We start from the raw sequence: 27,223 nt of genomic DNA, 5'->3' as shown, positions 1-27,223 counted from the left end.
GAGAGAGACTCTGTTACCCCAACAATCCTGATTTGGACATGGTTCACCTCACCGGTAACTCAGTTCCTCAGATGTCTGTTTGCATAGTGACACCTGATTGGCAAAGACCCAGAGCAGATGCTTCAATTATCAATTTGTGCTCTTCTGAGTTTGTTGAATTTTTTTTATCTAGTAGAAAAGGCCTATCGGGCAAACTATTAATTATTCTCTGAATTGTTTATTAATGAAACCTATACTATATTATGTATAATAATATGCCATAGGCCCTATCAAACTCTGCAGCTACATTTAGTTATAGGCTATATAGCCTATATCATTGGATTAGTATTTTTAATGATGTAACCAATAGCCTGTGGGATGGGGGAGGAGATGAGGTTGTATTCATGTCATACACAACATTTATTAGTCCAATAGTCGTTGGTGGAGAGATTCTGGCTCCAGAGGAGCAGTGCATCGCGCTGTAAGGTATTCTCGTCGTTAGAGGATCGACGTCAGGTCTGCGTGGAAGAGAGGGAAGGGAGAGGGGGGAACGAGTCAAATAATTCACTCATCCCGGTTTTTTAACAATTCAAGGGATTGAGCAAATTCTTTTTTGTGTTTCCAAGAAAACATCACACACCAAGTTCGTTCTCTCTAGCTCAAATCGCACTGCACACGCGCAGAGTAGGCAACAGTCAGTTCACGAGAGTTGAATCACACCAAGTCAGTGTTAACACCGGCGCTCACGCGTGTCCGGGAGTTTACTCGAGAACCGTTATGCCGGAGAAAGATAAGCAAGCCTATTAAGATGAGATGCTGGACGACTTTCCCTAACTACGTCCCAATGGAACGTAATTTCCTGCTATTTCCTTGGTGAAGACAGAAAAGTACCATTTGGAAAATAAATGGATTCGAGCTCATAATATTTCATGAGGTAATATAATAATATGATTTCCTATGTTCATTGTAACCTGCCTATCTTAGGTGCTTTGTGCTTTGTAAACAAGCTCAGGCATGGAGTCAATCTGAAAACGCCATAGTTGGATAGGCTCAGCTTCTTTAATGCGATTAGTGTTAGGATATACTCTCTACTTTATTTTTTTCCAGTGTTATTTGACTGCCTTGATAGTGATGGTGAACGCGACAACGCTATCTGTAGCCTATTTCAACAATAACAGCTACAGCAGTGTCCTTAACCGTTGTTGTATGATGCGGTGATGTCATGGAGATGTATAACAGTCTATGGTCACACGGTCTATAAAAAACTTAATTGTAACTGATATGAACATGTAGCCTATAGTACAATTGGAAAGTCACAACTTCTTTACATTTCACATATGCTCAAAGAAGTTATAGGTTATATGCTTCTTATTTTCACAATATAATTTTGAGGTTACTATAAATTTGATGAAAACAGTTGTTACATCATTTACTCAATTTCTCAAAAATTTCAAGAGCCCTTGTCTGAGATTGTACGTTTCTTTATGGATCATAGCCTAGATGCTGTGTAGAAATGACATTAAATGTCATATAAAACACCAAAATACCAGTCTGATACATGTTTCAGGGCCCTGTGATGGTATTCAAAGCTTATTGACATTAAAGCTATGAGAACTATGGATGCAAGGACTGACCATCCATTATAGTAAAATGATACTTTTAACCATGTTTTGATGCTATACAGTGTTTGTTTACATTATGTTGTTTACAAACATTGGACTAAAACAAGCTTTTATTTTGGGTTCTGATGGGGGTATGACAGTTGAACTAAGCTCATGAAGCTTTATAAGTCATATTCTTCAAGAATCAATGGGTGTATTCATTTATAAGTCCAAAATTGGTGTAGCAACTTTCAATTCAAGCTTTAAGGTAATATAAAAAGTTAAACAAACAACAATACTATCTGTTCTGTTTAAGATGAAAAATAGTTCTTATCCTTAAATAATGTTACAAATATTATTATTAGTATCATTATTATAATAGTTAACGATGAATAATGATAATGATAAAACTATCATTAATATTCATAATAATATATTTAATTAGTTTATACAGACTGACTGCCAGATGATGATTTTAGGACATGCTTTTAGAATTATATGATCACAAATTACAACCAAATAATTTAATCTACAAATGGGAGTCTAAATAATGTCCTTTTCATTCAATAAATACCTAAATACATAACTCAAACAATTATGTTGGATGTCTCTAAAATGTGGACTATAAACAATTACACAAATTTACAATAAATAAAATAATATTTTATTTTTCATTTGACTCTTAACATTACATCCTGAGATGTTCTGTTAAGTAGTATACTGACATTTGAAGCCAATCAATCAACTAAACAACTGATTAAAACATAGGCCGTATTCACTTTTGTGGAGGGAATCGAACATTAGAGAACTGCTTTCCAGGTTAGAGATTTTACAGCACCATACTCACTTATTACTTTGGTACCATTACATTTTTGTTGTGATAGGTCAGTTTCACATCCAAAATAATTTTGCACAAATGGCATGCTAACAAGCTCAAGGCTACGTGATGTGATTCTACTGACATCGCTGAGTAGTAGCTGCCAGAGACGTACATACAACAACAATAAAGGTGCTCTCTCTCTGTCTCTCTCTCTCTCTCTCTGCAACACATCACCAGATGCATGAGGCTGGCTGCTGCACAAAATGGTAGGTCAGGTTTGAATTTATGGTAGCTGTCTCAATAACATGCATCATGCATCATGGCTATGCATTTCAGACTGGGAGGCGAAAACACAGACACAGATACACTGACAGATACAGGCATAAGACACACACACACACACACACGCACGCACACACACACACACACACACACACACACACACACACACACACACACACACACACACACACACACACACACACACACACACACACACACACACACACACACACACACAGGACAATCTGCCATGAATAGTTTAGTGGATTATATGTCTGGGAGTGACACAGATATAAACAGAGGGCTAGCTCAGTGTGTTTAGTTAAACAGGGTAAGTGAAAGGGCCCTGTTCAGGAGGGTAAAAAAGTACCACGGCTGATTTGCAGCGCGCCTTATCTTTATTCGCTTTAGCAAATGTCTGCGTTGGTTTACAGTTGGAGCCCCTTCTCTTTCATCCCGAGAGAGAGCACTCACATTGTTTACATGCCTGAGATTAAGGGAGGGCCGGGGTGAGTGTAAAAACTATCCGAAATGTACACTGTATACCTTTATATCTGCGTCGCAAATGGCACCCTATTCCTCATATAGTGTAGTACTTTTGACAAGGGCCCATAGGACTCTGTTCAAAAGTAGTGCACTATATAGGGAATTGGGTGCTATTTTGGACGTAGACCTACAGTTTGAGTCTGTATGGTAAAATGGCTGGGGGAATGGTTGCTATGGGAGAGGAGAGGGTCTTGTGAAACTGAACTGTATGGAGCAGACGAGGCTATACCAGGCTGTCTGTGTGTCTGTGTCTCTCATGAAAAGATGTTTGTCTTTGAGCTGGGTTTAGAGCTGTGAGAGCACGAAGCTTAGCTGGTGATCTGGACTAATGGAATGAACAGTGTTTAGGAGCCGTTACATAAAACTATCCCCCGTATGCTAGAAAAGTAAATATTTAATCCAACTCTTCTGAAGAACAAATTAATCTTGACCCCATGTGCTTAATATCGTGGTCTCCAAGCATGCAGGCTGAGTAATTAGCTTATGTCTAGAGTTTCCTATGATTTACGGTGTTAATATGCAAATATATATCAGGAATATTGTAATTTCATTCATCAAACTAAACGTCAGAGAATCAAAATGGAGATGCTATAACAGAAATAGAAATATTCAATATGGCCGCTGGTACACCCATCACAGAGCGCAGACTTTAGTAATTGTAATTCTATGGCCAGAATGTTGCTTGAATATTTATGATTACTTAGTACTTGTGTATTTACGATGACCTAATAAGCACAACAGTGTAGACATATGTGAGAATAACGTCACTTGAATGGGTCCGGTAATTCAAATTCTATGTGAGGAACAATCAAGTTTGCTAGCTACTATTCAATCTTTTCATATGAGGGGAGAGCAGAGCAGAGGGTGCAGTATACAGTAGACGATTCCTCCTTGAAACTCACAAAGGACCTCTCTGCAAACATAGATCAGATCTATTTTGCATGAATGAAGGCCCATCATCATAAAGTATTTGGGTCATTGTAACCAAATTCCCCAATGGCACATGGCCCTTGATGCAGTGATCCACCTTGAAATGACTTTGCCTACACAATTCAACAAATATTTATATTAAAAATGGTTAGTAGCTTGGGGACGAAACAGTGACCTGGTTTCCAAGAACTAAAAAATCTATTCCAAGAAATGTCCCTCAATGAGAGAGCATGCCTTGAATGAATTAATATGCAGTTGAGTTTAAAAAAAAAAAAAATTCTCTCATTGCAAATATTTGTTGTTGAAATCACACCTTCAAGTGTGTATTATTGCAGTGCAAGAATGAGGCATTGACTTCTGCATCCTTGAAATTTCCTTGTAAGGTTTGATTTGAAATAATTGTATCTACCAGAAATGTTAAAACATTTAAACAATTTACTTTTGATTCATCGTTCAATATAAATAGTAATTCATAAAAAATATATACTTTTCTTGTGTAAATAACAGACACAAATTGAAGTAGACGTGTCTTTTACCCAGACCAGATTTTCTTTCTAAAACAGACAGGAATTCCATTGAAGAACATAATTCAAGGTGTGGGATGACAACAATTAATGATCTGATAAAACATTTTTTTACGGAGTCCCCTTTAGTTCCGTTTTTTTCTCCCATTGGTCATTCTGCAGATGTTCATTAGAAAATATTGAATTAATTAGCAGCCTTCCAGTAGGATGTGTTTAATTTCCATACAGTATTAATAGACATAGTTATTGTAGAAATACAAAATGAACAGAAATTACTGTACAAGTACATTATTTAAATGCACTTCATGTCAATTAGTAGTTGAAAAAATAAATAATAGCTCAATTAAATATTAGGCTATGTTTTTAGGGGCGGGGTTCATCTTTGTATCTTGAAGGTGTGTTACACTGTGTTTGGGCATGGTGTATTTTGTATTTTGTCCAGTCCATTTCATGGGAATGTGTTATTTAAGTATTTTACGAGACAGTTTAGTATTGGTTTGGAGTCAGTCTGTGTATTGTAAGTCTGTTATTATCTGTAGAGATGCTCTGTTTTATTTTAGTATTATAGTAATTCTATGTCACAGATATCCTATTACATTACTATATAAGTTCTATATAAGTTCTATATGTAATTCTATGGTCTATGTATTGTAAGTCTGTGTATTGAACTGAAGCCGTTGTTCGTCTCATAGAGATGCTCCAGGAGAAGGCCTCAGCTGTGACGGATGACAGTGTGACTGGGGTCCAGCCTGGAGGACCTCCAGACCTCAGCCCTGACCCCGCTCACCTGGGCCTGCCTACAACTCCCAGCATCCCCCAGGGCAATGAGCCAGACCAGGTAATCATGGGTATTGTAGGCTCTCAACACAGCCAGAAACACAACTGCAAAGGTATTATATGTTCAGAAGTTTCCTATTCTTGGAAATGACGAAATGGGTATGTTTCCTTGCTCTCAATTTCAATGATTTTAGCTATTATTAAGGAAGTCGTTGACTTGTTAACAAAATAATTGGCCATATTAAGTCGTGGGTGTTTTTATTTCTTGTCGGGGAAGAGTAGGTGGACACCCTATCAATTGTGAATGATTTTATTGAGAATGAACTGGTTTAACTTAAAAAGGCAGATGGCATAATGTGAGTTGTCTATAAACCCACAACAGGTTGCCAACCCTCATGGCTGTCTCTATCTTTCTCTATTAGAATATTGAGAACATCAAGGTTCTTCTTCATGAGAGGGAGCTGTGGAAGAAGTTCCATGAGGCGGGAACAGAAATGATCATAACGAAAGCAGGCAGGTGAGTACCTACAGTTCATATATCACAGCAAATACATGGGATATACCATATTAGTCGACTAGCACTACACATTCTATACTATACTAAACTGTACCAGGCTCATCTCAGATTCCCCACAAATATGTGTTACTTCTGCAAATTGAGTAGCTGCTTTCATTAGTGTTAAAATGTAGTCATTATGGCACCTCCATTTTGAGTAGCTATGGCCATCTGTTGGAGCTAAGGCAACCAATTACACCATGCTACAGTTATGTCACGCTGGTCTCAGGTAGAGAAAATGAAGAGACATCATTTCTGCCCCAGTGAACATCTAATTGAAAACACAAACCCACAGCTCTGCTCTGTGTGTTAGATTTAATGCTGCCCTGTGGATTAGACAGTCTGGCCCTTAACCTGGACTTTAACCAGAAGATGACTAGATTCTCTCTAACCAACCTCCGCCCACCCCTCATTCCTCACAGGGGCTTTTTTCCAAGTCCACAATGTAAAAGGTCACCACAATTTTTCTTTAATGCCGCATCAACTGTGAAAGATGGGCTTTACCTTGTCCAGCTGATAAAGTGTGCTGAGAATCCTTTAAAACCTTTGAAGGGCCCGGCCTCAGAGTGATGCTTAGCTACGCATCTCCACCAGCTGCGCTCAGCTGAAAAACCTGACTGACTGAATAGGCTTATACAGTCAGTCAGCCTGAGAAGCCAGAGAAGAGCAGGGCGGCGTCCAAAAAGGCACCCTGTTACCTTTATAGTGCACTACTTTTGACCCGAGCCGATGGTGAGCATGAATAGGCTGCTATATGGGACGCACACCAGGTTTATGTTGCTCGGTAATGGAGCAGGAGCAGCTACAGTGTGTAATTCAACAATTCTAAGAATGAACTCTGTCTGAACTGATGTGAAGATAAAATGTTATTGAACATAAAAATGGATTGTAAATTAAACCAGTTGTAGGCCACAACATTGTGGAATGTTGTAGGTAGGATAACAAAAAACTGTAGGGGCCAAAATTGTAATCTGAAATTTTTACAGGTATATTTCTATGTAAAAGTAAACATAGCAAGGCCGCTTCACTGCTACACCAGCTCGAGCTAGACATTTTGCACTGCATGCTCTAACATAAATATTGTTGTTCAATTGGCAACTGAGACTGCCAAAACAATTCAATGCCAATCTCTTCCAACACCAACTTTTTTCAGAGAAGTATCTGGAAGGAGCATCAAGCAGTAGTGCTCGGAGCTGCTAGATGCTAAAGGGTCTGACGAGCTAGCAGGTTTTAATCCCTCTCAGTACTTGAAGAGTGAATGAGTAAATTAATAAATGAATGAATGAAGGTTCTCAGGAACATTTTCTCTTGTAAGGGATGACAGTGAGAGGTCAACATGTTATAGAGGTTGTGCAGTGTCCGGTCAGCACTCCTTGGAAGGGGCACAGTGCAGCTTGGCCCTTCAGCCTCTTACAGTGCAGCTTGACCCTTCAGCCTCTTACAGTGCAGCTTGGCCCTTCAGCCTCTTACAGTGCAGCTTGGCCCTTCAGCCTCTTACAGTGCAGCTTGGCCCTTCAGCCTCTTACAGTGCAGCTTGGCCCTTCAGCCTCTTACAGTGCAGCTTGGCCATTCAGCCTCTTACAGTGCAGCTTGGCCATTCAGCCTCTTACAGTGCAGCTTGGCCATTCAGCCTCTTAAAGTGCAGCTTGGCCATTTAGCCACTTACAGTGCAGCTTTGCCATTCAGTCTCTTACAGTGCAGTCAGTGAACTCCTTACTGAGGAACGTAGATGTAGTTTGTTATTGTGAGTGCAGCAATCCCAGTCTTAATTCTTGCTCTTCAACGTACCTAGGCAGTGCTCCAACTCTCTCCTCTCTCTCTTTCCATAGGCACAGTGCTCATTCTCTCCTTTCTCTTTGTCTGTACACAGCCAGTCAGTGGGAGAGGTGGCAGAGGGGTGATAAGAGGACCACGGGGCCCGCTTTCAGCGGCGTCTAGCGGTGGCCTGGAGCACTCCATCATCCCCCTGCCTCTCCTTTTGATCTCCCTCAGTGTTGGATGTTCCCAGAGACTGGATGGGAGTCCCAAATGGCACCCTATTCCCTGTATAGTGCACTAGATTTGACCAGAGCTCTATGGGCCTTGGTCAAAAGTAGCACATTATAAATGGAATAGGGTTCTATTTGGGAACAGCCTGGATAGATCCCTTGACTGGAGGGCCTAGGAGGCAGGGAGGCTCATAGTGCTGGGCTGCTAGGAAAGAAACAGCTGGCACACACCACACAAACACACACCCACACACTGACACTGATATCATACACATTCTCCATCTCCATTTCTCATTCTCTCCAGTCCTCTACACACACAAACACTCTCTCAGGCACGCATGTTCACAGAAAACACATGCCTTGGGAAAATGTGGCAATCAGCTTGTCCTGACTTGTTTGACCTTGTTTTGACAGGCACTCGCTCTAATAAACGCATCCCTTTCCATTGTTCATCATTGTCATATTCCGTTTTTGATGACACAAAAGCGTGCTTTAGAGTAAAGTCCTGGACCTCAAGGGGATGGGCAGTAAAGCTTAGATATTTCTTCATGGCTGTTTGGCAGCTTTACCTTGGAAACCACAGCATCTGTCATCAGGCAGGGCTGAGGTGGCTGAGCCATCGAGGTCCTCGATTAGCCATTAGCAATGCTAAGTGATTCAGTGTGGGCCCCCTTGCTGAGCTATGCTGTGGACTCCGTCGTGGAGATGAGTATTTTGGTAATGGACTCAGATAGGGAGAGGGTAATTCTGGGGCCCAATCGAACACAGTTTCCACCGTAACTATACACCACTATTTCAACTCATGAGTCATGTCTTTGTCAGAAAATGGAATCATTCTTATGGATGTGCTGAAAAGCCATCAGCAATAATGTCAGGCTGGGTTACATAGAAATAGCCTTATATCCTCCTAGAGACCTCCTAATCTGTTGACACAGGCCTCAATATGGGCCTGGTTGGAGGGTGTGAGTGGGGCTGGGATGAGCTGCAGGTCTGTTTTTGAAGTTCCCCTCAGATTAAAATGTCTTTCTGTGAGCATGAGGACCAGGACTGATCTCCACACTGATTGAATTTGGAGCCTGAGAGAGAGACAGAGGGAGATTACCTGCCTTGAATGCCCTCTACCGTACAGGATGGGTCGAGTATTTGTGATCCATGAACAAGGCATTAGTAAGGGCTCCTGTCAGGCCAGAAAGATCTGGGATGGGTCCTTTGAAGCATTGTGCGTTTGCAGCAGATAGAGGCTGGGTCCCAAATGTCACCCTGTTCCTTAGATAGTGCACTACTTTTGATGCACCCAGAGCCTTGTGCTTGGTCTGCTTAGGTGGCCCCAGCTATCTGCTCACTCTTACACTTATCTGTTCAGAGAGCATGTCACCGTCAGCCTTTCACAAGTGTCTCACACTCTTCTATTTAAACCTGTTGCCAGGGGATATGGGAAGCAGCAGATCAACTGTACTGGAGTACAGACCCTTTGACCGACCACTCTCTCAGGGGGTGATGCGGTACGATGACAAGTCAGATGTAAAAACTGCTGTCTTATCCGGACCGCCATTAAAAAGCACTTAGGGGTTTATAAGGGGTGCTGCAGATCCCTTTGCAACTTTTTGCTTTGACGCAGATGTGATGAAAAAGAGAGCCGTTTCTCAGGGAAGAGGTCACGGAAGGTAGCGCTATTCATGTGTTTTATGGCCTTGTCTGCTATATTAGCATATTCTGTCTATCATTCCTGAGTCTCCCTCTCTCTCTGAGACGGCTGAGAGCAGAGAGCTACACTCACAGCGTTCCTACACTTGTCTTTTTATGGCGCTGCTGCCGCTGCACTCTCAAAAAGCATCATGTGAGTTCTAAGAACATCCCACTGGGAACACCATGTCATTTTAACCCGGAAATTTGATTGAAATGTTGATCAATGAGATTTCAACCTTTATCCCCCCACTCAAAAAGACAGCCAGAAGTCTGTTGAATAACTGATGTGTTATCACTATGCTTTCAACCATCTAAAAGCACAGTAAAGTTCAAATGGGAATACAATATCGGATATTTTGTATTCATAAACCAACTTAATGTGTTATCACTGTGCTTCATCTAATTGCACAACCAAATTACATGGATTGTGGTTGAGATTACATCAAAAGTACATAGTGTAGGGGATCAATGCTGTTTGAGATTCTGCACAGATTATTATAGCAATTGTGAAGCTCTCCACCGACCTGCGACCTTTGCGTGCTGTCTTGAACATGCACGCATCTATGATGGCAAAAGAAGACAACCTCCACATGTGGCCGTAGATGTGTTAGTCATTTTAAGGTTGAATAAATAATGGGTTAAGAATATTAGGAAAGAAAGAAAAGCCATCTAAATAAATGCATATTTTTCTGTGTCAGCACCAATTGGTAGATTTAAAAATACTCTGATCTCGTAGATTATTTTGGGTTAGGAAAGTATGTAGAAATCATAAAAAAACAGGTTAGGAGAGCCTTTATGCATGAAAGATATAAAACTGTGGTTTGATTCATTCTGAAAATTGCCTCATTCAGTACTTTAACCCATGGTAATGTTGGAAGATTAGTGTACATAGAATTATAATAGGGAGAAGAGTGTACAATAGTAGGCTATACCCTCGTCTATTGCCTGCACTAACCGTGGAACTGTGGGATGAGACAGCCAAGTATTGCTCTATGCATATGGTTCAAACTGTTACGGCTTGGTCTGCACTCCGCTCCATAACCATTTAATAAAAAATATGATCAACTGTTACTAATGATCCTCAGCAACAACCACATGGTGGTGACGACATTTACAGAAAAAGCAAAGGAACGTAAATGAAAAAATGGAATTAAATGGAATGATAATGTAGGCTATACCAACTGAAGGGAACTAACAGTAAGTTGGCAGTTAAATATTTGTTGTTATTAGGCCTACTGATGGTCAATACTAATAGTGACTAATATTTAACATGATTGTCAGAGAAAGTTGAGGTAGTCTATAATTAAGACATTCAAAAGTGGCTATCCCTGCAAGTTAAAAGGCCATACACTTAAAATTCTGCATAATGGCACAGCGTTTCATGAACTTTACTGTGGGAACGTTATGTTGATATGCTTCAGTTTGCTGCCATAAGGCTGATTTCACATTTTTCTCCAGAGACTAGGTGAAATATATCTAAAACAAGTGTATTTTATATTTTTCAATTCCCTTATCCAAACAGATTAATAATTTACCTAGCTCTTATCCATAGTTCTTGTCAAGTTGTAAATTACAGTCTATGGAGAATGGGGTTATTTATAATATCAGGAGAAATTATGTTGATGCTTTTTTTCTCTTGGAAACAGGATGTTCACCAGACTTTTTTCATGGTTTCTTGCGCGTAAAGGTGGTGGATTTATGAGAGAATTAAGTAAAGGTCAGAATACAGCATATCTGTAGACACACCTCAGCCACACCTTAATTTACTCGATCTCCACCCAAAAGGAATAGCAGGTGAAAAGCGTGCTATTCTCATGCTTAAGCTCAAGGTCAGTATACTCGTAGTTGGAATCAACTCCATATTGAATTGTGTTTGGTTGTCAACGCAACCAAATATCAACATTTGAAGGAGATGTATCTTTTGTGCCACTGACTTTAATTCCAGTTTGTCTACAAATTAATAATTGATTTAGAATTCAGGTCTCCATCTCAACCAAGAATCAAAATTAAAGATTAGGACTAAATCATATCAAACTTGATGTAAAGTGCATTTAAGTCTGATTTAGTCCTAGTCTTTAATTTAGATTTTTGGTTGAGATGGAGACATGAATCCAACATATCAATGATTCATTTGTAGACAAACTGGAATTAAAGCCAGACTAAGTCAGTGGCACAGATGGAACTATCCAAGCAGAAGTATGTGGACACCTGCTCGTCGAACATTTCATTACAAAATCATGGGCATTAATATGTAATTGGCCCCCTTTGCTGCTAAAAAAGCCTCCACTATTCTGGGAAGGCTTTCCACTAGATTTTGGAACATTGCTGCGGGAACTTGATTCCACTCAGCCACAAGAGCATAGGTGAGGTCGAGCACTGATGTTGGTCGATTAGTTGTAATAAGGAGCATCCAGATGCTGCACTTGATGAATTTATAAAATTGCGTCTTCCAATTATTGATAAACATGCACCTGTTAAGAAACTGACTGTTAGAACTGTTAAGGCTCCATGGATTGATGAGGAATTGAAAAACTGCATTGTTGAAAGAGATGGGGGCAAAAGGAGTGGCTAATACGTCTGGCTGCACATCTGACTGGCTGACTTACTGCAAATTGAGAAATGATGTGACTAAACTCAATAAAAGAAGAAGAAACTGTATTATGAAGCCAAGATCAATGATATAAAGAATGATGGAAAAAAAAACTTTGGAGTACTTTAAATGAAGTTATGGGCAGAAAGACAAATTCAACTTCATCTTTCATCGGATCAGATGGCTTATTCATCACAAAACCATTTGATGTTACCAATTCTTTTATGATTACTTCATTGGCAACGTGGGAAAACTTAAGCAGGAAATTCCAACAATGAACCGTGCACCATCATCTTCATGCATAAAAAAATAACATAATGAAAGAAAAGCATTGCAAGTTAGAATTTTGTAAAGTTAATGTGGGAGAGGTGGACAAACCTCCTGGCGTTGACAACTTAGATGGAAAGCTACTGAAGATAGTAGTTGACTCTATAGCCACTCCTGTCTGTCATATCTTTATACCGAGCCTAGAGGAAAGTCTTTGTCCTCAGGCCTGGAGGGAAGCCAAAGTAATTCCCATACCCAAGAGTGGTAAAACAGCCTTTACTGGTTCTAACAGCAGACCAAAAAGCTTGCTGCCAGCTCTTAGCAAACTGTTGGAAAAAATAGTGTTTGACAAAATACAATGCTATTTCTCTGTAAACAAATGAACAACAGACTTTCATCATCCTTATAGAGAAGGGCACTCAACATGTACAGCACTGACACAAATGACTGATGATTGGTTGAAAGAAATTGATAATACAAAGATTGTGGGAGCTGTACTATTAGATTTCAGTGCAGCCTTTAATATTATTGACCTTTTGTTGAAAAAACGTATGTAATGGCTTTTCAACCTCTGCCATATCGTGGATTCATAGCTATCTATCTAATAGAACTCAAAGGGTTTTCTTTAATGGAAGCTTCTCTCATGTCCAACATGTCATGTGTGGTGTACCACAGGGCAGCTCTCTAGGCCCTCTACTCTTTTCTATTTTTACCAATGACCTACCACTGACATAAAAAAAACATGTGTGTCCATGTATGCTGATGATTCAACAATATATGCATCAGCAACCACAGCTAATGAAGTCACTGAAACCCTTAACAAAGAGTTGCAGTCTGTTTTGGAAGGGGTGGCGAGTAATAAACTGGTCCTGAACATCTCTAAATTTAAGAGCATTGTATTTGGTACAAATCATTTCCTAAGTTCTAGACCTCAGCTGAATCTGGTTATGAATGGTGTGGCTGTTGAACAAGTTGAGGAGACTAAATTACTGGGCGTTACCTTAGATTGTAAACTGTCATGGTCAAAACATATAGATTCAATGGTTGTAAAGATGGGGAGAGGTCTGTCTGTCGGTCTGCTTTTTAGACACCACACTCCAAAAGGCTCTAGTTTAGTCTAATCTTGATTATTGTCCAGTGTGGTCCAGTGTGGTCCAGTGCTACAAGTAAAGTTGCAGCTGGCCCTCTTTTAAATTTTTAGACCCCCCAATTTCATGGTATCAGTTACAGTCTTGTCTCATCGCTGCAACTCCCGTACAGACTCAGGAGAGGCAAAGGTCATCCTCCAAAACACAACCCAACCTAGCCACACTGCACAACACAGAAGGCAGCTGCACCAATGTGTCAGAGGAAATACCATACACCTGGTCAGCGTGCACTGCACCTGGCCCGCTAAAGGAGTCACTAATGGCCGGCAGGGATATCCTTGTCTCACCTAACGACACTTGGCCAATTGTGCGTCGCCCCATGGGCCTCCCGGTCACAGCCAGCTGCAACAGAGCCTGGGCTCCAACCCAGAATCTCTGGTGGCACAGCCTTAGACCACTGCGCCACCCGGGAGGCTCTATGACTTGCTCTTAATTATAATCAGAGTGCTGATATAAATACTGTGCATGCTAGTCTCTCTTGGCAAAGAGTTGAGAAGAGAGTGACTGCATCACTTATTTTTTTAATAAGAAACAATAATGTGTTGAAAATCCCAAATGGTTTGCATAACCAATTTACACACAGCTCACACACTTACCCCACTAGACATGCCAACAGGTGTCTTTTCACAGTCCCCAAATCCAGAACAAATTCAAGAAAGTGTACAGTATTATATAAAGCCATTATTGCATGTAACTAAATCCCATCTCATATTGCTCAAATTAACAGCAAACCTGGTTTCAAAAACAGATAAAGCAACCCCTCACTGCACAACGCCTCTCCCCTATTTGACCTAGATAGTTTGTGTGTATGTATCGATATGTAGGCTACGTGTGCCTTTCATTTTTTTTTAAATGTTCTTCTGTCCTTGAGCTGATCTTGTCTATTAATGTTCTGTATTTTGTCATGTTTCTGTGGACCCCAGGAAGAGTAGCTGCTGCTTTTGCAACAGCTAATGGGGATCCTAATAAAATACCAAAATACCAAACCAAGATTAGTCTGTTGGAGTGCCAGCTGGTGAATCGTGATTCATCATTCCAGAGAACACTTTTCCACTGCTCCAGAGTCCAATGGTGTCAAGCTTTGGTGATCTTAGGTGTGTGTGTGGCTGCTCGGCCATGGAAACCAATTTCATGAAGCTTCCGAAGAACAGTTCTCGTGCTGAAGTTGCTTCCAGCGGCAGTTTGGAACTTGTTGCAACCGAGGACAGATGATTTTTACGCACTAAGCGATTCAGCACTCAGAGGTCCTGTTTTGTGAGCTTGTGTGGCCTACCACTTCGTGGCTGAGCCGTTGTTGCTCCTAGACATTTCCACATCACAATAATAGCACTTAAAGTTGACCGGGGCAGCTCTAACAAGGCAGAAATTTGACGAACGGACTTGTTGGCTAGATGGCATCCTATTTCATACACCTGTCAGCAACAGGTGTGGCTGAAATAGCCAAATCCTCTAATTTGAAGGTGTGTCCACATATTTTTGTATATATAGTGTACATCTTCTTTAAATGTTGATATTTGGTTGCATTGACTACCAAAGACAATTCAATATCCATTTTTTCTACAAATGAATCATTTATATTTTGGATTCACTTCTCCATCTCTACCAGAAATCTCAGTTAAAGAATCTAGTCTAATCAAACTTAAATGCACTATAAATAAAGTACGTTTTGATTTAGTCCGATTCTTTAACTTTTATTTTTGGTTGAGGTGAAGACGTGAATCCAACGTGTCCTTTCCACGTAGATTCCACGTCACAATACATTGACAAATTACATGGAAATAACGTTGATTCAACCAGTGGGATTGTATTTTACATATGACCCACAACTCTGAGATACCCTGTGACCTCTCTAGCTCGTCCCAATCAGTCTTTAAGCCTGGCTTGATACGATTTCTGAGCGCTAATCGTCTGCTCGCTCACCTGCCGGATAGAACACTTTCCGTGCTGATGCTCCACTCAGGGCTGACTAAAACCCTCCTGCAAAGCCGGTGAAGAGCCTCTTATGCATGCTTACCGTGTGCCCTCAGCCCCACGGAGAGACACCTTGGGGCTAAAGCAGATTTTCATTAGCTCATCTGAAGAGGCAAATCTTTTCCAGTGTAAGGTAGCTAGGTGAGGGAAGATACTTAGGTGCTCAAAAAGCTTGGGTGACATCATTGCCTAAAGCGCCTTATCAACTCGCCTTATCCCGTTCAACATCCCTCAAAGCTCGAAGGTGTGAGGGCAGCACGATGACAAAAGGCATTATATAAACCTCTGTATTTACGGGTCTTACGATACTGAAGGTGCTTAGAAGCTAATGGCAAGTCTTTCCAAATTGGATCAGGATGAGGTGACTTCGTCACCAATAACGAAACACCTGCTGACCCAATTCGTGTTTGAGTGAGTTGGGGAGCGAGCTTTATGTCTAGTGGGTATAATGGTGGGTGAAATCATCGTCATTAGGGAATGTCTAATTTAATGTAAGACCCTTCTCGTGTCCTTCACAGGAGGATGTTCCCCAGCTACAAGGTGAAAGTGACGGGTATGAACCCCAAAACCAAGTACATCCTCCTCACAGACATCGTCCCTGCCGACGACCATCGCTACAAGTTCTGCGACAACAAGTGGTGAGTTAAGTCAGAGACACCTTTTTAAAAATGTGATTCTTTATTTAACCTGGAAGACCGTTGATAAGGATTCTCCTTTACATGGAAAACCTGGGCACCAACACAGCAGCTATTTATTATGTATTTATTTGAACCTTTATTGAACTAGGCAAGTCAGTTAAGAACAAATTCTTATTTACAATGACAGCCTACCTCGGCCAAACCCTAACCCGGACGACGCTGGACCAATTGTGCATCGCCCTATGGGACTCCCAATCATGGCCGGTTGTGATACAGCCTGGAATCAAACCAGGGTCTGTAGTGATGCCTCTAGCACTGAGATGCAGTGCCTTAGACCGCTGCACCACTCTGGAGCCCCTATACAGTCAATACAAAAATCTACATATTAAGAACAGACAATACAGCAATACATACAATACAACAGTATACAAAATAGACAAAGACAATGATAAAATCCTGCCAAAATCCTTGTCAGGGTGGTTCTTCCAGTTTGCAGTATTGCTCAAGTTCTTCTCTAAGCTCAGGGTTTAGATGAGTAACATCTTTAATGGTTGTTATGAGACATCTACCCATCTACCCTGTCTCAGATGCTGCTTGGCTTTAGAAAGGGGGGGTCAAGAAATGGGGTGGTGAGGGAGGGTGGGGAGGGAGCGGTGGTGAGCTTAAGGAAGGTGAAAATAGCTCTCATCTTCTCAGCCACATCTTCAGCCCCACCGCTCTGTAGAGGCCTTCCTCTCACCTTAGGAAAACAACCCCCAATGCTGTAGAGTAGACAATAACGGTGGGTGCAAATGAGAGAGACATTTAACACTCTCAGACAGTTTTATATGCTTGAGGTGATGCTGCCTCCCACATTCAGTATACACACAGACAAGCAGTACACACGCAAACACACATCCCTGGCGGAGGGCACTGTTCCCGGCATGCTCTGAAACAAACACTTTACATGCTGTGACATCATTATGCAAACCAAATAAATGGAAGGGTACAAATTAACATGTTTCTGCATTATATTCTTTATTTATACCTCCCTCTCTTCCTCGCCTTTCACAAATGTCATGTTGGATAATGTAACGTTGTTACCATAGCGGATCCCATAGCGGATCCCTTTTTGGTGCTGTATAGAACCCTTTTTTGAAGGTTCTATAAAGAACTATGCTCATATGGTTCTAAATGGAACCTTTATGGTGCGTTAAATAACCCTTTCTTATAAAGAACTATAAAAAAAGGTTCTCTATAGGACCAAAAAGGGTTCCACTATGGTTACAACCCTTTTTGGTGCTTTATACAGTACAACACTTTGTAATGGTTCTTAATAGAATCTTTATGGAGAATGGCTCCATTTAAAACCTTTTTCAATCTCAAAAGTTCTACAAATAACCTTCTTTGAAGAACCATACAGGGTTCTTTTTTTCTGGTTAAAATTCCATAGGTTATATTATTTTATAAACTGTGTGGTTCGAGCCCTGACTACTGATTGGCTGACAGCTGTGCTATATCAGACCGTATACGATGGGTATGACAAAACATTTATTTTTACTGCTCTAATTACGTTGGTAACTAGTTTATAATAGCAATAAGGCACCTCGGGGTGAGTTGTGCCTAAGAACAGCCCTTAGCCGTGGTATATTGGCTATATACCACACCCCCTCAGGCCTTTTTCTTATTCAGTGTTTTAATTGCTATATTGTATTTACTTCGCCACCATGGCCTAATTATTGCCTTTACCTCCCTTATCTCACCTCATTTGCTCACATTGTACAGTATATAGACTTATTTTTCTACTGTATTATTGACTGTATGTTTGTTTTACTCCATGTGTAACTCTGTGTTGTTATATGTGTCGAATTGCTTTTCATTATCTTGGCCAGGTCACAGTTGTAAATGAGAACTTGTTATCAACTTGCCTACCTGGTTAAATAAAGGTGAAATAAAAAATTTATAAAAATGATGACTTAAGTGTTCGTTGACAAGTTGAATCAGGTGTGCTAGCTCTGGAACAGAGTCCTTAAGAAGAGAGTTGAGAACCACTGACTTACACAACAGTTCTCAATTGACACAAGGCCATATGTGACTCTTTCACAAAACACTGTCACTGGCCATAGTAATTTTCAACATGGCATAACAAAAAATATTAGATAAACTGGAATAACACTCACTCACTGTACAAAAAGAGCGGTGCACAAACCACCCCCCAAATTATGATAATGAGTTTCATTATTTTAATTATCACTGAAATTGGAAATAACCCTTTTTTTGACTCCGCAAACTGCAAAGAACTATTGAAGGGCTCAAAGGGTTCTTTGGGTCAGTATGGTTCCACGTAGAACTATCACCCTTCACAAATAACCATTGAGGAACCCTAATTTGTTGTTTGTATTGGTTAACAACATTTGCTTTGTGTTCAAGACCAACATGTGTGATGTTCATCTCCCACTCATCTGTTCATTCATTCATCTCTATCCGCTCATTGATGGAATGGAGAGATGGAGCGTGAGTCTAGGCACTTGCTGCCTCCAGTCATGGATGTCTAAATTTAGTCTGTTGTGGTTGAATAATGAGGACAACCAACTGGTTTCTGTCAATTTAGTCATTGCTCTTGTGAAAAGGAGCGCCCTAATCCCCTCTTCCCACAAAAACGGGATAATTTACGTCAAAAAATACATTCTTCTAACCATTTTCAAACATCCTGGCTGCAGAGAAATATCACCACTTCTCAGAACGAGAGAGAGGACGCAAATACAGTATGATGATCATCAAAATCTCTAGTACTGTAATATTTTAAGTGACAAGGCTGTCCACAGGAAACTTTGTTGTTATTGAGGTCATGGTACAATAGTATGCCATGCCATGCATGCTCCTTTGTTCTTTCAGAGCACACCAAGACCAGAACCTCATGTCTCAGTCGCTGCGCAAACTTAACTGTAGCTACGGATTGTCATTAGCACACAGTTCATTACCGCAGGGCACTGGCAAGCCGCCTGTCAAAACCTATGGGATAAAAACAGCTTGGCTGTACCCACTGGCCTTCCAGTGACCCTTTGCTTTGGGTGATGCCTAGAGAGGAAACAATTTATGTTAGAATTGACCAGAAATAATTTACTTTTCAAAACAGGTTTGGACAATTAACGTAGCAGGTTAGGATAATTAGGTTAAGGTTAGGAAAAGGGTTAGGTTTAGCTAAAATGCAGCAACTTTTGACATCAATTTGATATAAACTGTATCCCTCTAGCCATGACCGGTGATGCCACCACAGCCTGCTTCTGCCACTGCCCACCGGAGCAGCATCAACCGCTGGCACTGCTGGCCGTGCAAATGACAAAACAACCCTCTCCAGGGTAGGGCGTACTGAAAGCAGAACCCGACGTCACGTCACGCCAAGAAAAGAAAAGGATGCGTCCTAAATGGCACCCTAATCCCAGGGCCCGTAGTAAAAAATAGTGCACAATGTAGGGTACCATTTGAGACCCAAACAAAACCCCCATAAAATGCACAACTGTGCTTTGCTTTCTCCAGCAGAAACCCAGCCATTTCTTGTTTTACAGCCATTTGTTCCCGATCTTTGTGGGATGGCCTGGGAGGGCCTGGAATCCCAGCGGTTGCCAGCGTGGGGTTCTGGACTCTTTCAGCGACACCTTGGAGGAGCGTAATTAGCAGTGATGTTACGGTTGAAGCAGCCTCCAGTCTGGGGGAATGGTTCCTCTAGCCCCATAGTGTGAGGACTGAAACCGCTGCCATTACTGACTGTAGCTACATGTGTTTGTTATAAAAAAGGGATTCTTCAGAGGACAATCAGTGAGCACGAATGGAGTCGTGTGGCTGCTGGAAGATTTAGCCATGCCGTGACAAGAGGTTGACAATAGGGTTTGCTAGAGCACTGGGCTGCTGGGTTGCATATGGTTGCTGGATTGCCACAATGGCTGAGACATCTTGGCAGAGAAATGGTCGTTGGTTGCTGCTAGCCAAGCGGTCCTTATGATGATCACGACGTTGCACCTTAATTTGTCTCTTCATCTCCCTCTCTTTCCTTCCCACTCTCGTTCTTCTCTCTCTTCTCCTTTTCTTTCTACTCAGGATGGTGGCAGGCAAGGCGGAGCCAGCCATGCCAGGGAGGCTCTATGTCCATCCAGACTCCCCGGCAACAGGAGCCCACTGGATGAGGCAGATGGTGTCCTTCCAGAAGCTAAAGCTCACCAACAACCACCTGGACCCCTTTGGGCATGTGAGTGACTCTCAGTCTACAAACTAATGTCAACGTTTATAATCTTTAAGCTCAATTAACTGTAAAGGTGTAGAGATAGAGAGAGAGATGATTAGCTGGGCGGCAGGTAACTAAACCCCGAGCTGACTAGGTAAACATCTGTCGTTCTGACCATGAGCATGGCAGTTAACCCACTGTTCCCTGGGCACCGATGACGTGGATGTCGATTAAGGCAGCCCCCTGTACCTCTCTGATTCAGAGGGGTTGGGTAAAATGCAGAAGATGCATGCAGTTATACAACTGACTAGGTATCCCTCTTTCCCTTTACTGATGCCTCACAATGTAGATGAATTCACATCCCAGGAAGGCACTGGGTCATTTCACACAATAGAGCTTATCACTTCCCCTGGTCATGTAAAACAAGAGAGGTGATTGGACACAACTCATTTTCTCAAAACTACACAGTAGATGAGACTTAAATAGATTAGTGTTAAAACAAGAGCCGAAAATATGTGTTTTTTAACAAGAGACAGAGTCATAAAGCTGTCTTCGTGGAATGAGTGGGAGAGAGGAGAGAGGGAGAAGGACTCGAGGAAGGATGGCCAGAGAGGAAAAGGAAGAGAGCAGGAGAAAGGGTGAAAGATGGACTGAAGTGGAGGGAGTGGCGGTGAGAGAAGAGAGGGAGAGAGAGAAAGCATACGAGAGAAAGTGAGCATCTTGCCACAGAGGGAGTGAGAAGTGTGACGGCGGCAGCAGTGCTGCCCAGAGGAACTCTGAGCAGGCTTGTCCAAAGCCATCCCGTCAGAAGGCGAGCTCATTAGGTTCATAACCCCTGGGATCAGTGGCGGGGCTCGCTGTCAGGTTGAATCCGCCGCCTGGATAGTGATAAGGGCGAGTAATGAGGACAAAGAGAGAGAGAGGGGCCAGGTCTTACTAAGCCATGCTGATAGAACAGCCCACGCCAGCAGGGGAGCCAGAGAGCCTCTCCCTCCCTCTGGCCTGCATAGCACTGGATCCACCACCCACCTGACCCACTAAACCAGGGGTGTCAAACATATGGCATACGGCCCATGGGGGTGGGGGGAATAAAATCCAGCTTGCTAATAATCACTGAAATGAAAGCTAGACAGTCAGGGAGCACAGAAAATTCTAAAAACGATGGATAGAGGACTATTTTTTTCATATTTCGACTCCTAGGAAATATAAGCAATTTTCAATGCGGCCCTCCGGACCTCATTGAAGACCGAGAGGCAAAATGAGTTTGACACCCCTGCTATAAACTGACCCACAGTTGAAATAAAACAGCTTGTGAAGTGAGCTAATGACAGTCAATGACAGACTCTGTTGTTTGTGCATTTGAGAGTGTGTCTTTTCAAGAGTGTTTGTTTATGTAATGTGAGTATGCGGTCTGCATGACTGTGTGTGCAAGTATGTGGGTCAGCATGGTTGCTCGTCCACAGTCCAGAGCAGGATGGCCATCAGCTTGATTCAACCCAGGGGTATCTCAGATCTATGACAACCCTTCCCCTTCCTCACCATCCCCCACAAACTCTGCCCTTCCCCTCCCTTCGCTGCTGACCTGTCAGCATCAGCAGTAAAAACACTATCACTGATCTGGGCTCCCACTGACCCCTGCTACTGTTGACCAAGAGATGGTCCAAGGAATCACTCCTGAAATGCTGTCACTTCCCAGCTGTCACTGAGTGTCTTGGTTTAAAAACCAGTTAGCAGACATTTTTACCCAAAAGATGAAAGAGAGAATGCACGATTTGGTTCTGGATTGATCCAAGGAGGGCTTGTCCTGATCAATGCAACCAGACAGCACAGAGAGAGTCAGACTCCTTTCTACACTGCCTCCAGACAGACCCCTGCCAGACTAGCAGACTAGACAAAGGTCGTGACCATAGTCTCCAGTCAACCAACCACTAGCTTATTTCTATCAGTTCCGTCACTACAGTCTGTAGTCAGCCAATTAACCAATTGATTATCTCTGTCTGAACCTTGCCTCAACAAAAGGGGGGAAGGGGCATGTGAGCATTGGGCTGTTCAGGGTGCAACTATGACCCCAGCCGCCTGTGCCCTGATACCACAGGAGGCTGCTGAGGGGAGGATGGCTCATAATAATGGCTGGAATGGAGTGAATGGAATGGTATCAAACACATGGAAACCATGCATTTGATGTGTTCGATAACATTCAATTTTTTCCGTTCCAGCCATTACTATGAGCCTGTCCTCCCAAATGAGTCTTAACCTCTTTCTATGATAGCCTCCTGGAGGGGCTGGCCTCTTAAGTCAGGGCTCTGGTACCAGCGGGCTGTGAGTCTAGAAGGTAGGAGAGGTGGGAGAGCTTGATGCTCATCGGTCCTGACAGAGCTACGCTGGAGATGACCCTGCTCCGGTCCTGCTGACGCTCCAGTGAGCATGTTCCTAGGCTACTGGGCTACTCTGAGCAGACTGGTGCCGATGTGCTGACCTAGCCCCCCCCAACCCAAACATTGAGCACGCTCCACACGTGCTGATTAATGCACTATACAGTTGCAACTCAAGTGTGACAAAGGGGTGCCCACTTTTCAGTATCAACACATTGAACTACAGTACATTGACAAATGTCCACATTGTATGCACACTAACGCCGACTCCAGGAGCATTAAAATAGGCCTACTTCCAAAAAAGGCTAGCCATGGAAAACTTGAGCATCGTAAGCACCTCATTCACACTATGAGTCTATTCAAGTCAATACAATTACATCACTTGGCATTTAGCATCTAGGGCAGGGACAACCATTCATTTAAAGGGGGAAAAACAAACCTCTTAAACAAACATCTTAAAGAGTCTCAAGACTGTGGTGGTGGCTGGTCATTCACTGATGCCTCTAAGAGGACTGTGTGCTGTGATCGACTTCGTTCGTCTGACCTTGTACTGGTTTTTCTTTTCTTCTACATTTGCTTCCTTCCCACTGATAGATCATCCTGAACTCGATGCACAAGTACCAGCCTCGGCTCCACATCGTCAAGGCCGACGAGAACAACGCCTTTGGGTCTAAGAACACAGCCTACTGCACTCACGTGTTTCACGAGACAGCCTTCATCTCCGTCACCTCCTACCAGAACCATAAGGTACAGTATGTGTGCCACCCATATAGTTGTCCACCTGCTGTCTGATGTTCAACGTCTTCTGCACATAGTCAAGTTTCTAATGTCAGTAATACGAGAGCATGTCTTCAAAACACTGTCTGCAGGAGAAAGGTTCCAAATCCAAAATGGACAGTTATAGATCAAGTCAAGTTTTCATAGTCAAGTTTTGACTGAACCTAGCTGCACATTTCATGATGAGTCAGTGCAGTGACAAGATATGTTGCTGTCTTCCCAGATAACTCAGCTAAAGATCGAGAACAATCCGTTTGCCAAGGGTTTCCGTGGCAGCGACGAAGGGGACCTGCGTGTCTCCAGACTTCAGGGGTACGTTCTGTTATGTTCATGGGAATGTGCCACTCAATAAAAGTATATGGAATATTTACTTTATAATGGAAACAAGTCTTCTTTTGACACAGTACATCATTCATTGGAACCATTTGTTCCTTTTGGAACTTGTTCCATTTCTTCCTGTAGCAGATTTTTTCCCCACCTGTGAATGGATTAACTGTGCTTGCTTCCTTTAATACATCGTTCTCTCTCTGCAAAGTAGAATCTATTAACGCAAGTGTTGGGGAGTAGTGAACTACATTTAGTAATTTAATTACATTTTGCAGTAGCTTGGTTGTAGTTGAACTAAATTCAAATCTTGGTAGTGTTTTCAGTAGTTGCTATGTAGTGGTGTAGCTAACTAGCTAACTAGCAAAAATAACAGATGGGTGTTGGCAAGAATGTACCTTCTTTTTTACATCATACCTGCACAATTCTCACTTGAAACACTTTTTTTGTGTGCATAATCACTTTTTGTGTTTAAACTACACATTCTGTTAACATCTGACTCCAGAGTGATCTGTTCTTGCAATTTGTAGTCTATGACATTTCAGATTTATATATGATAATTTTTCATTAGGTAGTTTGGATGTAGTGAACTACTTTTTCAAAGTAACTTAATTAAGCAAACTATATTTTTCTTAAGGGTAGCTTTTGTGTAGCTTAACTTCTTCCAGTGTGAAGTAATTGGTAGCTTGGTAAACTATAGTTTCAGACTAGCTTCCCCAACACTGTAACGCTAATCCTTCCGTTCTTGTTTCTCCTTCCTGTCCATAGAAAAGACTACCCAGTGATTTCTAAGAACATGGTTCGCCAGAGGCTCCTATCCTCACACGGTCACCTGACGGGGAAGCTGGGAGCTGGGGTACACCTGTCGGGGCACCCCCAGGTCCTGTCCCACTACCAGTATGAGGGTGGGGTGCCCCTGGGGAACTCAGACCACCAGGAACACATCTCCAATTCCTTCCCTCCCAGCCGAGAGCCCAGCCTGCTCTACCACTGCTTTAAACACAGAGGTGGGTTAGCTACAGACCTACCCGAAAATCTCCACACCTGTCAATCACAGAAAGTGGGCAGAACTCATTCATCTTTCAGAAAACTTTCTCGTCTTGCAATACATCTTTTGGTGCTACACATCAATATCACACAATATAGATGGATTGGTACACAGTTCCGAACAGTATGAAGAAGCATCATAGGACAGCAGGGTGATACATACGAGTTTTTGCATTCAGTTATGATGATTCAATCTTCATTTCTTTACAGATAACACCAGGCACTTGGAACTGGGTTGTAAACGGCCATATCTGGACACGGCTCCTCCACAAGTCTCGGAGGAACACTACTTCCGTTCTCCTCCCTCCTATGAGCCTCCACTGTTGTCCCACCCCTACTGCGGTGAGGCCATAAGCTCCAGGGAGGCCTGTATGTATGGAGGGATGGAAGGAGAGAACGGCCACGGGGCTGTGGGTGCTGACGATCTGGTTCCCCCCTCTCTGAACTGCAACGTATGGGCGTCGGTGCAGCCTTACCCCCGGTACAGTGTGCAGACAGTGGAGGCCGTCCCCTACCAGCCCTTCACTGCTCACTTCACCAGTACTGCCACCGCCACCTCCGTGGTGCCCCACCACACCCCCTCCGGTCCCTCACGCCCCCAGCCCGACATAGGAGTCTACAGTCCGGCCACGGCACAGCGAGGCCTGGCCGTCATCCCCTCGTCATCCTCCGCCTCGTCTTCTTCTCCACCGGTTCCTGGTTCCAGGGATAGTAGGCCGCTGGTCTATCCTCCTCTGTACCACAGGAAGCCTGGGCCTGGGTCTCCTCTCCTGCCTCACAGGGAGTTCTCGGCCTTCCCAACACAGAGCGCCCCCCCATCCATCCGGGACCCGTCCTACCAGTACCAGATGGGGCAGAGCAGTGTAGGGGCCCACTGGAATGATAGCTAGGGCTATGGGGTGCTGTGTGGCTCCTGCGGCAGCAGCGATGTCCACCCACCCGGTCGGTCCAGAATCAACCAGACTCCCCCTAGCCAGCCAGCCAACTTTGAACTGCCTGTGAGGCATCTGAAGTGAGATTACGTTGAAATACAGCCATGATGACCTTGCCAAGTTGCAAGGAAGCTATAGTATTTTAGCATGAGGAGAAGCAAATCAGAGTGGCCAAACTCCAATAGAAGCCTCCATCTGCCCAAAAGCTCTGCACCTTCAGATCCATGTTATCCTGACTGGAGGAGCATCAGGACTGTGATGATGATGATGAGTATTCCAGAGGAAGAACCCCTCCTATAGCGTGCCATATAATGGCTTTAAAAAATGATCAATGTCAAACAGTGTCAAAAGGAGATGTGTTCAGCAAAGTGAAGAGTATCCATTATGCCTTTGATGTTTTTGAAGTAGTGTGTTTAGGATTAAGATGGACACGTATGTACCAGTAATGAATTGATTAACGTTTCTAAGAAAAACATTTAAATGCAAAACTTTATCATATCATATACGACGGAGTGGGACATGGATGTGTATGTGCAAAGAGATTGAAGTAACAGTCCAAATGTTTTGTTGAGACCTTGAGTAAAGCCTTCATTTAATTTGCCTTCTCTGCTTGTGTTGAGAAACTTTGCCAGTTAGAAATCTGTTGAACTTTTAAACATGGGCTGCAGGTAAACTACACAACAAGCCCACCCATGCAGTCCATTTGAGCAGAGCTTAAGTGTTTGTAGGTCTAGATCTCACCTTCAGCCATAAGCCTCTGCTAGCCATGTTTTAAGCTAGCGTGACACTACTTAGCATGAAGCCAAACATCCGCTAGGCTAACGGCCCTTAGTTACAAACCCGAGGTCCGTTCCAAAGCAGCGTTCCCGCCTGTTGAAGTGGGACTTCGGATAAGGTCCCTGGCCAACCAGATGGGAGCTTAAGGAATCGCTGTTAAGTCAACGCTAGTGCAGAACACAGAGCTCCGTACAAATCCCAGCCCCAAATGACTGAGTTGGAAAAATCCTTACAAGACTGCAAATGTAAAACAGCCCGAGCGGGGCGGGCGAGGAGCCACATTGTGAAGTCAAGCTGAGCTGAACTGAAGCAGGGACGACCGTGTAACATTCGGCCTGGCCTGTCTGACCTTGACAAGTAGGGATGGGTAATAATAGAACAATATGGTGGTCTATTACCTGGCACACTCACGTTATCCCTTCATTTCTTTTCATATTCCATATAACTTCTTTTTTTTGCACACCTGATTAAATAAATATTTGTATGCCTCCCA

General features: G+C 42.7%; 1 protein-coding gene across 1 annotated transcript; it reads left to right on the top strand.

The window, feature by feature from the left end:
* Window positions 1-332: 332 nt before the first annotated feature.
* LOC110507675 (T-box transcription factor TBX4-like) lies at window positions 333-27,223 on the top strand. Its single transcript, XM_021587817.3, has 9 exons — window positions 333-913; window positions 5,375-5,520; window positions 5,882-5,976; window positions 16,184-16,303; window positions 20,378-20,525; window positions 23,468-23,620; window positions 23,874-23,962; window positions 24,743-24,981; window positions 25,232-27,223. The coding sequence occupies exons 2-9, from the start codon at window positions 5,377-5,379 to the stop codon at window positions 25,909-25,911; spliced, it is 1,668 nt and encodes a 555-aa protein (XP_021443492.1). The 5' UTR covers window positions 333-913; window positions 5,375-5,376; the 3' UTR covers window positions 25,912-27,223.

Source organism: Oncorhynchus mykiss, chromosome 27 (genome assembly GCF_057628025.1).
Source record: "Oncorhynchus mykiss isolate SJ-2025 chromosome 27, ASM5762802v1, whole genome shotgun sequence".
Classification (NCBI taxonomy): Eukaryota; Metazoa; Chordata; class Actinopteri; order Salmoniformes; family Salmonidae; genus Oncorhynchus; species Oncorhynchus mykiss.
The sequence above is the reverse complement of the archived record's forward strand: the minus strand, read 5'-3'. Positions and strand labels throughout refer to the sequence as shown.

What these genes read in the sequence shown, in the direction of transcription:
- LOC110507675 (XM_021587817.3), top strand. Translation starts at nt 5,377, where the DNA reads ATGCTCCAGGAGAAGGCCTCAGCTGTGACGGATGACAGTGTGACTGGG. An exon ending in AAGTTCTGCGACAACAAGTG is followed by an intron (nt 16,304 to 20,377) that starts GTGAGTTAAGTC and finishes CTTTCTACTCAG; the next exon opens with GATGGTGGCAGGCAAGGCGG. An exon ending in CCTCCTACCAGAACCATAAG is followed by an intron (nt 23,621 to 23,873) that starts GTACAGTATGTG and finishes CTGTCTTCCCAG; the next exon opens with ATAACTCAGCTAAAGATCGA.